At 43.4% G+C, this 13,194-nt stretch overlaps 1 protein-coding gene across 1 annotated transcript; it reads left to right on the top strand.

Annotated features, from left to right (window-relative positions):
* Window positions 1-2,731: 2,731 nt before the first annotated feature.
* kcna2b (potassium voltage-gated channel, shaker-related subfamily, member 2b) lies at window positions 2,732-4,261 on the top strand. Its single transcript, XM_041945168.1, has one exon. It carries the CDS (start codon window positions 2,732-2,734, stop codon window positions 4,232-4,234), a length of 1,503 nt encoding a protein of 500 aa, XP_041801102.1. The 3' UTR covers window positions 4,235-4,261.
* The last annotated feature ends 8,933 nt before the right edge of the window (window positions 4,262-13,194 follow it).

The raw sequence follows: 13,194 nt of genomic DNA, 5'->3' as shown, positions 1-13,194 counted from the left end.
CAGTGGAGGGAGGACCGTCTGCAGGGAAAACTTCACCACATTTGCAAATACTTCAGCATTGCAGTAAAAGCTGGTAACATCAGTCGCCTGTGTGTGAGTGCGTGCCTGCATGTGCTTAATGGGTCTTGGCTGTAATTGGCATACTGGGATGCAGCAAATATGGAAATTATCAGAGCATGATCAGCAACTCGACAAATTGTGCTGGAGCCTTCCTCTGTATCCTGCATACGCTGAGCACCTGGCGGGTGGCATACACACTTTTATTTATGCAGATGAACATAACAAAGCACACAGATTATTCCAATGCAGGCACGGGGGCACTGCCAGCAGCTATTAAAATCTGTCCACCTGTATCTGCACACATAGATTTGAAAATGATGCTGAAATGACTCAAGAGGCTCTCTAGGCAGGCTGACCTGGGACTTGACCTGTTCACACTGTGGTAACAGACATGCTGCAGGCAGCTCCAGGCTCATTTTCCCTCAGACCCTCAGTTTATTACATCCATTTTTCATTCTTTCTTTTGGACCAAAATAAATCATGAAACTGCTGCAGCATTTTATTAAGACCTATTCCACATAATTTCCGCCTTTATATGTTGTTTTCTGCTGTCTCCTCTACTGACACTTGGCTGAAAAGCGTTTCCACCCTTGTGGTGAGCGATGCTTCCCCTTTAATGTGCAGCAGTGAGGACAGGAGTGTCGGGGAAGGGGGAGCGCAGAGGGATGGGGCGAGGCGCGCAAGAGGCTGTTAGTATGCGCTGCGATGCCCTACTGCAGCCAACGCGTCTCAACTATGGTGAATTATGGTGAAATATGAGAGACATGGAAAGAGCAGGCAGCTCAAAAACAGCTGGTCGTGATGAGATGACACAGCCGCTGGACAGATAGTCAAATAAGAGAAGAAGGAGAGGTATGAAGGAACGGACTCACGACCTCAAGGCACCTTTTAAGAGGAGACAAACTGGATAAAAATACATGCGCCTGCGCACCAAGAGAATCAGGGTGAATTCCTGCATGCCATTATCTGAAATTATGCTGTTGTCCGACAGATGATGCTTTGCTGCTTTGTTTAGTGCATGGAGTCTGTTGTGGCTGTCCACGATCCACACAGCAGAGGGCTGCAGATGGCTTGAGCATGTCTGGCACCTGCCACTCCAAACTAACTCACTCGCGCTTGCCAACAATCAACTACAACCCTGTCATTTAGTGTATGAACACCTCAGTGCATGAACTTGGCTGCTTTGTCTCAAATTTATGAGGGAGAAAAAAAAATACTTTATTTTTGAGCTATGAAAAACTATCAGAGGAGCTGCGTTATTCCATTGAATGGCTTGTGAACACAAGCCTCCATTTGTTACTCATGTGCATCATCGGTGTGTTCATATGGATATTCCCCATCAGAAAAAAAGATGGTGGAATTTATGTGGAGATGCATTAGAAAATAACATTATATTGGCGGGGTACGGACCGAACAGATTTCGCTTTAGATGAAGTCTGCCAAAGCACGGGCGCTTCCGAGCAGAAATACTGACAGCAGCGCCTCCTGCAACCTCCTGTACCCAGTAAGTGTGCAGATATTTGGCTTGAGGATTACCTTCGCCGCTGTTGAAGGCGGCGGCGTGTTGTTTTGAAGTGAGGGCGTTATACTTTGCTGGTGCCAGCATTTTTAAGATTTGCTTTAACGTCAATCACTTTATTCCAACCACAATATCATCGCCCCCCTTACCAGCATCAACCTGTAGCTTAGCTGCATCGCAACATGTATCTGCCGGTTACTGAGGCGAGGGAGGTAACTCCTGCATCCTCACGCCCAACTGTCCCCTCTCCCACTCCCACTGCTGCGTTGCTGCAGAGCCGGAGCTTCGGGTGATGCGTGGCTGGCAGGAAGAAGCTGCTTTGACCGCGGGGGCTGACTTTTGACCGGACGCTTCTGCAGGGCCCGTTACGCAGCACCACCAGAGGACTCTGTGAAGGAGTCTCTCAAATAGGTAGGAGCTGTTTTTAGGTTGGATATTATTGCCGTTATCACCAAATTACGCATCTGTGGCTGTCAATAAAGTTAAATAGTGTGGCCTGAAATAGACCTGTCCAATACTGTACATCTTCATACATGTATCCATGATAAACAATCAATGTGATCAGTGACTTGATAAAGTTTGTCTCGGCTTTGAGGGGTACATGTTGGTCACATCACACTTACAGAGAGAGGAAACCCATCTCAGAGATTTTATAAGGCACTCAGCATGTAATCAGATTTGCTGGTTGTAATTGCACCCTGTGAGAGCTGCTGCAGTATTACTGGCTCGCATATTGATCCTGCATTGTGCTCATATGAGAGGGGACTCATAACCTAATACACATAGACACAATGGAGCCAATTCACACAAATGGTTCTGCCCCCTCCTCTTGCCTGTTTGCATTTCCAGGAATTACTTTAAATTTTAGTCTGATGTTACATTTAACAAAAGAGATGGTTCACAGGCATATAGCAGTGAAGTTGTCGATTATGCATGCTCAAAACTTAAATTGATAAATCAATTTAAAAGTGAGTAGTCTTGCTTATCACATTCATTTTGCAGCCTTTCTCTGCTTTCTGCCCTGTCCTCCTGCAGCTCTTTGCAGGTAGATCTGCCTGGACCCAAACCCACGAGTGTGTGGAGCCTTTATCTCCTCGTGGCCCAGCGTGGCCCCACCCTGTCTGAAACCTGCAGGTCCCATCTTCCTCCAGCATGACGGTTGCTACCAGCGACCCTGCGGACGAAACAGCAGCACATCCGGGTCAGCCTCACGACCAGTACGACCCAGAGCCGGATCATGAGTGCTGCGAGAGGGTCGTCATCAACATCTCAGGCTTGCGATTTGAGACGCAGCTGAAGACCCTCTCTCAGTTTCCAGAGACACTGCTGGGGGATCCCAAGAAAAGGATGAGGTACTTTGATCCTCTCCGGAACGAGTACTTTTTTGACCGGAATCGGCCCAGTTTTGATGCTATTCTGTATTATTACCAATCTGGAGGGAGGCTGCGCCGGCCTGTTAATGTGACGCTGGACATTTTTTCTGAAGAGATCCGGTTTTATGAACTGGGTGAGGAGGCTATGGAGATCTTCAGAGAGGATGAAGGTTTCATAAAGGAAGAGGAGCGGCCTCTGCCAGAGAACGAGTTCCAGAGACAAGTGTGGCTGCTGTTTGAGTATCCAGAGAGCTCAGGTCCTGCTCGCATCATTGCCATCATCTCTGTCATGGTGATTCTCATCTCTATCGTCAGCTTCTGTCTGGAGACACTTCCAGTTTTCCGAAATGATGATGAGGAGATGTACAATTATCCATTCCAGTCCATGTCCAACGCCACCTCTACCTATGAGGGTTCGACGTATTTTACAGATCCTTTCTTCATCGTGGAGACCCTCTGCATCATCTGGTTCTCTTTTGAGTTCCTTGTTAGGTTCTTTGCCTGCCCCAGTAAAGCTGGATTTTTTGGCAACATCATGAACATCATTGATATTGTGGCGATCATCCCCTACTTCATTACACTGGGCACAGAGCTTGCAGAGAGACCAGAGGACAGCCAGGCAGGCCAGCAGGCCATGTCTTTGGCTATTCTCCGTGTCATCCGCCTAGTCAGGGTGTTTCGTATCTTTAAACTGTCGCGTCACTCCAAGGGGCTGCAGATCTTGGGACAGACCCTGAAAGCCAGTATGCGTGAGCTGGGCCTCCTCATCTTCTTCCTGTTCATCGGTGTGATCCTCTTCTCCAGCGCTGTCTACTTCGCAGAAGCGGACGAGCCACATTCCCAGTTCAGCAGCATCCCTGAGGCCTTTTGGTGGGCCGTGGTTTCCATGACCACCGTGGGCTACGGAGACATGGTCCCAACCACCATTGGAGGAAAGATTGTGGGGTCTCTCTGCGCAATCGCCGGTGTGCTGACTATTGCCCTGCCTGTGCCTGTCATTGTGTCAAACTTCAACTATTTCTACCATAGAGAGACAGAGGGCGAGGAGCAGGCACAGTATCTGAATATCCCAAGTGTGCCTAAAGCCAGCTCAGCTGACGATCTAAAGAAGAGTGGTCGGAGCGGCAGTGGATCCACTCTCAGTAAGTCTGACTATGTGGAGATCCAGGAAGCTGTGAACCACAGCACTGAGGACTTCAGACCAGAGGGCATGAAAACAGGAAACTGCACCCTGGCCAACACTAACTATGTAAACATCACTAAGATGCGTACAGATGTATAATGTGAGCCACTGTAGATGGTTAACTTCAGATGGGATCTACAGCGACTGTAACACGGAGGATGAAGGTATGACTCCCTGTATTGACCGACATATGGCGCCCAGTATGGGAGTCCAGAGCAGATGAGTGAGATTAACTTGGAGAAAAGGTCATTAGAGAGGACCTCATGCTCTCCCACATCCTATGGTGCATATCTTAGAACTGCCACCCATCTTATTTAGGACATTGTCAGTGTCTGCATGGAGTTAGTCTTACCACGTGACAGTAGTCGTCCTGCTCGCAACAGTAGCCAAATAGTAGCCTAACCAGTAATAATCAATACTAAGAGTGTAAAGGGATCAATAGTTTGTATCTTCTTGCTCAAACTGCCGCCGGGAGAAGATGCACTCATTTTATTTTTAAATGTAACTGAACCTATCTACTTGTGATTAAAAACAGGCCATATTATCAGCGACTTTACTCTGCTGCTCTAACTGCCAAGGTCCTGACTCAGAGAAAAACAAAATCATCACCAAGATCTGTCAGGGGAAAACTGAACTGAGTAACAGAGGGTGAGCGATACTAACATGCTTCTGGCCAAATGGTCATTTGTTGCTTCCTCTGTCAGAGAAGAAGCGTGAAAGCACTCGCATCCCTCCCCGGACCCTCACTAGATATTGTCTAGTACAAGCCAGTGGCCTCCATAGAGACCAGTAGATGGATGACAGTGCTGTGCTGTAATTCTGGACCACAATAGCACACCACCTTCTTTTTCCTGCCATTTTTCCTTGATGGAGCTCAAGTGGATTTACAGTATATACACTCTCGCCATGACTCTGCCTTTTTTTGTTTGTTTCCAGCCAGTGCAGGCTAGCAGATGGACAGAAGAAATGTCTCTCTAATCAGAGTGAATGTCTTTTTTATTTTTGTTCATGTGTGTTGATTTGATTTTTTTAAATGTATGCTTTTTCTCAGTGGTATGATGAATGTGTGCTTCTCACTTACATTTTTTATGTTAATACCTGATGTAGGAAGAGAGTGAGTGTTTTCTCTGTAGCATGTTGATTGAGTGCCTATTTCTCCATCCTCTTAGCACCTTTAAGTGTCTCTTTAGCTGCCACTGGGGTCCAAGTGTTCAGTTTAAATATTGCTGTTCTTGACTTCATAGCATTCCATGTTTGTAGAAATAGATATAATGAGATTAAGGAGCAAACTAGGCAGAGATTTTAGTTTGTTGCTTTTGTCAGAATCTGATTTCAGCAGTTTAAGATTCGTGGCAGCAAAATTAACTGGTTTACATGTAATTTATGAAGGCTTTTGATGATTGTAACTCAAAAAAGTTTGAAATCACAGTTTTTCTAATGTCCCTCTACCAAAGAAAGAGCTCAGCGATTAACTAAAATTAATCTGACACCTTTAAGGTCCATCAATTGTCATACCAGCAATGCTAGTTTTGTATTATTCAGTCTTGCTGGATTAATGATAGAAGCAATATCAGAGTTTAAGTTCGCTTTCAGCTCGCTTGAGATCCAGGAGCTCATTAGCATTACAGGTAAAAGTGATAGCTCTTACCTAGTCAGACTAATAAATCATGTTAGCCTGTAATGCTCTTTTTCCCATCTAATTCTCCCCTTGAACAATACATCAAATTTAATCAGCTTTGCCTGCCTCTGGAAGAAAAACAACAAAAATATAAAATTATCAGGTAGCCGAAGACAAATGTGCAGCCAGCTGGCAAACCTTATCTTGGATTGTAATTTATATTAGTTTTGTCTCGGTATTTATTTTATTTTTTATTTTTTTGGTCCTGTTGCAGTTGGAACAATCATTCCATTGCCACATTTTGTCCTCACAATGCAGAGCCTAGTCTATGTGTCCTTCATCAGCTTTTTATCACATGCTGTTCTGCTATTGTAGTGCTGCATGTCCTTTGAAGTATTCACTGTAGCATGAATTAGTATGAATAATGAAAAAAAGCAAATTGACTTAAATATATTCCTATATCTGTAGAGGTACTGGCGCTATGTGCAATATGCTGTATGAAAGACACGTGTCTTGTTTTAGAAGTATGTGCCATGCTTTGCATATGCATTTTCTTGCCATTGCTATCTGAAATATTGTTGATTCACGATCCATGTGAAGTATTCACACAGAGAGGGTTGAAACAGGAACAGCAGGTGAGAGTCCAAAGCCACACTGACTCCAGAACAGGAATAGCTGAACCTATGATCCACAGTTCAGACATTAATTACTGTCCCGCTCCCTTTAGCTTTCAAGCCTTAATAGTCAGCTGCAGTCACAGCCCAGTAACTGTTTCTCATGGTGAAAGCACAACAGCTACTATCTGCTGCCAGCCCAGTGGATGCACAGAGATTCAAACAGTCAGTCAGTGAGACTTTTTGCTCAGCCAAGTGTATCATAGAGCTCCAGGGGACTGTCTGAGTGCCCTTATCTCTGATATATAGGTCCATCACGCTCAGTGTGTTGCGTTGTCTGTGTGTGTGTGCAGTGTGTGTGTGTGTGGGGGTGAGAATGAGAGCGATGAGAGAATGAGACAAGGAGACTGCCAGAGAACTACATAGAGAGCTTCTGGTTACACACAAGCTGAGCGTGAAGCTTTTAGAGACAATGTGGTAGCAGCTATCTGAAACACTGCTTCTCTTGACTCCAGGCCAGAACGACTATGGTGCCGTCTATATTCTGCGCCATCATAGCACACTGTTTACTGCTTGTGAGTGAAGTCAGTACATGCATATAGTGCATTAAACAAAGACAACTGAAAGAAATATCCTGCTACACTCACCAGAGACGAGATCTATGAGCACGTGTTGACTTCTGAGATAAGCTTCAATATCAGCCAGGGCCAGTTACTGGGAATTGGAGAGAGGAAATGTTGGGAAGGGAAACGTAATAATGAAAGTAAGATAAACACTGCCCACTACTTCCTTTGCTTTGTACTCTGATGTGTACTTGTATTTTTCTAAACTGTTACTGTACTGGAACACCTGTGGGACTCTATTTGGCTTGAAAGCTTCGTCTGTACTGCCGTATTTCCACTCTTGCTACCAAGCACACTACTGAGGGGATGCAAGACGAAAACACTCTGCTGGAGAAACCAACAGGACGTCACATCAGGATGATCTGAACCAAGGAAAACACGTCTTTGCTGTACTTTCACAGACAGGAGGACTCTTGACACACATGCACACCGGACCTTTGAACAGCTACAGCCGGTGCACACACACTTCCTGTGAACACACACCTTTATACCCATGTCTGTTGTCAGGACAGACACCTGTGAGTCTGGACTTAAATGGACTTAAACCCACTGCTGGTGGTGAACACAGGTAGCCATGTAAACAATGTATCTAAGAGTTCTAACAGCTGCTTTCAATGATGTCTTAAAATGCCTAAAGCTTCAGCTTTAAAACAAGCTTCTGCCATGTACAGATTCCTGTGTAGCGGGGAATCCAAGTGTATGCTTGCTGAATTAATCCAAGAAACTAAAGTTGTATAGTAGGTGAAGTATCTCTTAGGTTTAATATACTCCAGGGACTAAGCATGGAAGTATATTGAGATAATAAAAAGGAAATATAATTTCTATGAGAATTTTAACTTATTTGCGTCATCAGACACTGTGCAATTGAACTGTTGTTTTTTTTTATGTTTTTCTATTTGAATGTTATTATTGGCTCACCTTTGAGCCTCGCACAGTGCAGGGGCTGAGGTTTGTCTGAAATACATGCACAGGCTGTGGTCAAACGTATTCTGTCTGCACTGTTTTAATGCATAGTTACCCTAAGACCTCCCCCCTACTCCACTTCCTCCTTCAACTTCTTCAACAATTGGTCAATCTCAAATGTGCATGTACATTCAAGATAATCCTCAGCTTCTTCACTGTACTGCAGTCATGGTGGTACTCAACTATATGCGTAAAGCCTGTGTTTTTTTCTACCATTGTAAGAAAAAAGACTGAGCCAAACGTCCATTGTTACACAGAAAGGAAAGACGGATCTCAACGCTTGCCACAAGGCCCAGTGAACATAAACTGATTAATAGAGAATACAGAGAGATGCTTTCATCATTCAGAATAATTGTAAATTGTAAAACAACTCTGAATAATAATGGTCTTGATGATAATATCAATAATAACATCTTTATGATTACCTCAAGCGACTGTTGTGTATTTCTCATGTGATGCAATACGTTTTGACTGATTGAAGATGTAGACAGGTGGATCAGCTTGTCTCATCGTGATCATGCCGGTCCAGACCGGCTGTTCGGACCAGCGATTATCATGCATAATGTTTGCCACCATAACAAGATACTTTGTTTGTCCAGAATCGAGCACAAAGTTATTTCACAGCCTTAAAACTCAGCGACTGTTACGTGAACTTCAGCAACTTTCTGCCTGTGTTAAAACAAAGCCACGTCCCTCAAGCATACAGTTCGTAGCATATCCACTTCTTCTGTGGCGCTCATAGAGCAATGCAAACAAAGCTGGAGAAAGAAAACCTAAACGTTCCATACACAATAGAAAGTGATGAAAGCACCGGCAGCGCGGTCGCTCTCATGCCCATTACAGAAGGTCTGTTTGAATCGACTATTGACCTTCACCTCCTCAGTGGTTTTGTGTCCCGCTCTTCTCCTTCAGTGAATTTTATGCTCTGTGGTCTACTGAGGAAGCAAAGTGCTCTATTTATAACCAGAAAACAGAACAGAAAGGAGAAAGTGCGGCAGAGGGAGGAAGGAAGAGCGAGGAGAGCAAAACGCACTTGACTCGTGGTTCGACATGGAGTGGGACAAGTACAAACATTTTTTCTGTCAGAGTCACTTCACAGATTCACTTCCCCCTATGGCAGCTGGAAATGTTTGTCTCTCCTCTCGCTTCCTCTCCCTTCTGCTCTCATCGCTGCTGCTTGAGTTTGTTCCCTCTTGATTATTTGCCCCTCTCGTGTTTCATTTCCCACACATCTCTGCCTCTCCAGCAGCGCTCTGCACCAAAGTAATGCACAGTGGCTGATCTGATTCTCCTCTCAGACATATATTAGCAGCATAATGCTCCCTCTGGCCGTCTCAGTTGGCCAAGTTCCGGTATGTCAGCTGAGGACAGTTGCCAGGCAGCCTTCCAGATTACTGATGGGTATTGATCCACTGATTGCTCTTTGATATGTATTAAACAGGAGCTTCACTCAAGTTCTCTTTAAAAGCCAGACAGCCAATATTCCAGCTATATCACACATCTGTGGTTTATCCCATCTTACAATATGTGTGAGATTGCTCCCCGCTTCTCCTGACTTGCGCTTTTATTTTGTCGGCAACATTGACAAAATGATTTAAAGTGGCCACAAGAAAATAATAAAATTAATATACTGTCAATAGGATCTCCCGCCCAGATTCTCTCTTAAGGCCTGTCATATTGATGAACACAAGTGCACTTGAGTTTGCATGTTTTAAGAGGCAATATCCAATAGACCAAGTGAATGCCTCACATGCCGTGAACATTTGCCCAAAGCAGTATGAGTTGATTTGTAACCTAATACACAGCCCAGTTATTGGCCTGTCAACCTGAACTTTCTTTATAGCACACCAGGTTCCATATGGGAAACCTGTCTATGTACTGTGTGCACATCTGTAGGTTTGTGTGTGTGTGTGGAGGAGGGGAAGCCCTCTTTAAATCACTCCGGTCCCAACAGTGGAAGCCCCCTATATTAACTGCCTCTATTAATAGCATACGTAGCAGGTTTCCTTTCCGTGCAGTGAGTTTCTCCTTCCTGCTTCAAATGCCAGAGGACTGTGTATATTGCATAGTTTATAGTCACTGTAAGCGTGGAGGGAAAATAAGATGTTTTTTAAACAATGCAAAATGCAATGTAAAAATAAATAAACATATTTCAGATGCTGGGATGGTGCAGGGTTGAAATATGGAGTCAATAATAGTGGGGGTGGAGTGGGAGCAGGGGTTAGACTTTGAGGAGAGGCGGAGGCGGACGAATGGGGAAACAAGAACACGGCTGGGGAGCTCCAGCCTGTCAGTGTGTTTAATGAGCTGCATTGATTTATACGTTTGGCCCACATTGTGCTGCTCTCCATCATATAGGCTACCTTTACTTACAGCCAAACACAGCACTGCAAGGATTTTCAATACTGTCCATTGTCCAGCTATGTAAATATATATATGTATATATATAATGTATTTAGCATTTTTGGCATTAAATCCTTTATTTAATCTTTTTTTTTCTGCAGCTGACTTGCAGTTAATCCAGGAGATCAGAACACAAATTCATGAGTAGATCCATACAGAGCATGTGGAAGAGGCGTTTCATATTAACAGGAAGGAAACGTACTGCTATTGGTATTTTCAACCCTGCTGTTTCTTCACTGTGCTCCATCTGTCTTGATTTCAGCTACCAATAAAAAAAGCATGTGGAAGCGAAACAAACACATAGTGCAGTGTAACATGTTGAAAGGCATTAAAAGCCTAAATCTACACAGCGTAGCCTCGCAAGCACTGCAGTGACCTTAAGAGAAAAAAAGGCTTCCAAGAATGTTGCATGATATGATAAATGAGTAGAGGAATACACACTGCGTCCCGTACTCCTTTTTTAGCATAAACACTGCAGCGTAATAAAAGGTAATCAGCATTATCTAAAGTACAGACACTTGGATACAGGCAACAGAAAAAAAATACAGACAGTGAGAAAACTTTTTTTTTAAAGTCCTGCAAGACTCAGTGTGTGTTGCTGCTTGCCCGAAATACCTGAAGAGATGAACCTGAGCCTCGTTTGAGGCATTTCAGCTGAGTTAAACCAAAGGACAGATCAGTCATGTGGCCTTCTATTGGCTGAGAGGACAGAGAATGAGATTCTTTTTTTATGGTCCTCATTAATTCACCTATTGACTCATACATAGACACACACCTCCTACATTCATTCCCTTTTATGCTATCATATCTGCCCCAGTGTCCATGAGCAGGCATGCAAATGTTTGTGTATAAACTAAACTTGGATCCTTTACTCTCTCTATGTGTATTACTGGAGAACTGTGCCCCATGCTCGACACCTTTAACACTCAGTGGATCAAACCAAGTGTTTCACATTTAAACATTTTGGTGTCAAACTGCACTAATTACTGATTACAATAGGTATAATATAGCCCTGTATTCCTGTCTGCCAGGGTAAACTCATTTACGAGAGGACACAGAGAGAGATATTCTCCTCTGATGTTAAAATGTGTTGATGAACATCAAGGATTTTAGTGCTTTGTATGAGTTCATGTGGAGAGCTAAGGCTGTGTGTGTGTGTGTGTGTGTGTGTGTGTGTGTGTGTGTGTGTGTGTGTGTGTGCGTGTGTGAGTGTGTGGCAAGTACAATAATAGTCACCACAGTGAGGCAAATGTTACCCACTTCCTCTCCTCTCTGTACCTCCACCCACTCACTGCTCACAGACATGATATAGGGGGCTTAAAATATCCCACCCGCATAAATAATTCATAAACTCAAAACCATTTTCAACAATCCCTCCTAGTCTCCATTTCGCTTTTGTGTTTCTACCTCGTTCTCTGGCATATTCTGTCTGTTTCCAGGTGTGTTTTTACTCCCCTAGGTTCAAGGTGTCTTTATTGTATGAATGATTCTGCCTAAGCAGCAGTTTGGCACACAGACCCACTGGACACACACACTAAACAGCTCTTTGTTTTTGTTCCTCATACCTCTTAGTGTATTGATCAAGTATGCATCAGAAATGGATTACATAATGGGGTTTTGATTGGAGAGCATTAGCAGTTGATGGTTACTTAGCTGTAGTAATTGTATCTCTAACTGCAGGGTTCATTTACTCTCCCTTCATCTGTCTGCTCCCCTGTGTTCAAACACCCAACCCATGAAGCGTCTGTTATTTTCGTTTAAATTAACCATTATCTTAGAATTATCACAACGTTTAATTTAAAGTCACAAACTAGTAGAAAATCTGCAATGTGACTGAAGAGTAACAAAGCACCAAGCAGGGAAGAGGAGGCTTGAAACACCACCAATCAAGGCTTAAGCAATACAAAGATATCTGCACCGGACTGATGCCAAAGTAGGTTTTTTATTCTCAAGAAATAATATTCTTCTAATATTCTATCAAAGAAATAATAATATTAACCAGAAGCAGAGCTAGCTGACATAAAGCAACGAAAAACTGCAAACCTAATTTAACAGACTTGTGCAAAATCCTCCTTTTTTCTTCTCCCCTGTCTGCTTTGTTTTAGTTGCCTATCCCTACTCTCTTTGGCCTATTTTTATGATTCTAATGGGAAAACAGAGCAGAAACAGCGTGCTGGCAGCAGCAGCATTAAGAGAAAAAAGAAAAACAGAAGAAAGAGAGTGAGAGAAGAGCAGGAGATCAGGCCTGTTGAGACACGCAATCAGCTTCCTGGAAGAAGACAGCGTTACTCATGAATAAGGATTGAGATGATGCAAACACACATAAACAGTCAGAATTATCCAGACTTGTGTGGCTGTGCAGCCTGCAAAGCTATAACAGCGAGCTATGTGTGGCAGAGTATGCCTAATCTTTAAATGAGGCGATGTCTTAGAAAATCAAGAGTGAAGAAGGCTAAATAAATTTGAGGGTATAGCCCAAATATTTATGGATTTAAGTTAACTGGAGGCTAGAATATGCACAGGAGGACATTAAAAGTAGGGAAAAGGTATTTAATATTTATTCAGCATGGCAACAATGGAAAAATAAATATAGAACTGGCTGTCTTCATTTCAAATTTGATAAATTTGTTACATAGCTGATCTGTGGCTTTGTACTGCAGTCTGCATATCTATATCCATTTTAATGGAAAACCCCAGAGGCCAATTATTCAGTATGCCTGATGGGAAGGAGTTTTTCTTTTGAAAAAGCGTCAGAGCAAAGCCCTATGGGCAAAGTTAAACAGGTCACACAAACAACATCAAATCTTACATTTGAGAATTGAGGATCTGAGAGGCCAG

Source organism: Chelmon rostratus, chromosome 10 (genome assembly GCF_017976325.1).
Source record: "Chelmon rostratus isolate fCheRos1 chromosome 10, fCheRos1.pri, whole genome shotgun sequence".
Lineage (NCBI taxonomy): Eukaryota > Metazoa > Chordata > Actinopteri > Chaetodontiformes > Chaetodontidae > Chelmon > Chelmon rostratus.
This window is presented reverse-complemented; position numbering and strand designations above follow the sequence as displayed.

Bases quoted from the DNA above. Each gene is read 5' to 3' on its own strand.
- kcna2b (XM_041945168.1), top strand. From the start codon at position 2,732: ATGACGGTTGCTACCAGCGACCCTGCGGACGAAACAGCAGCACATCCG.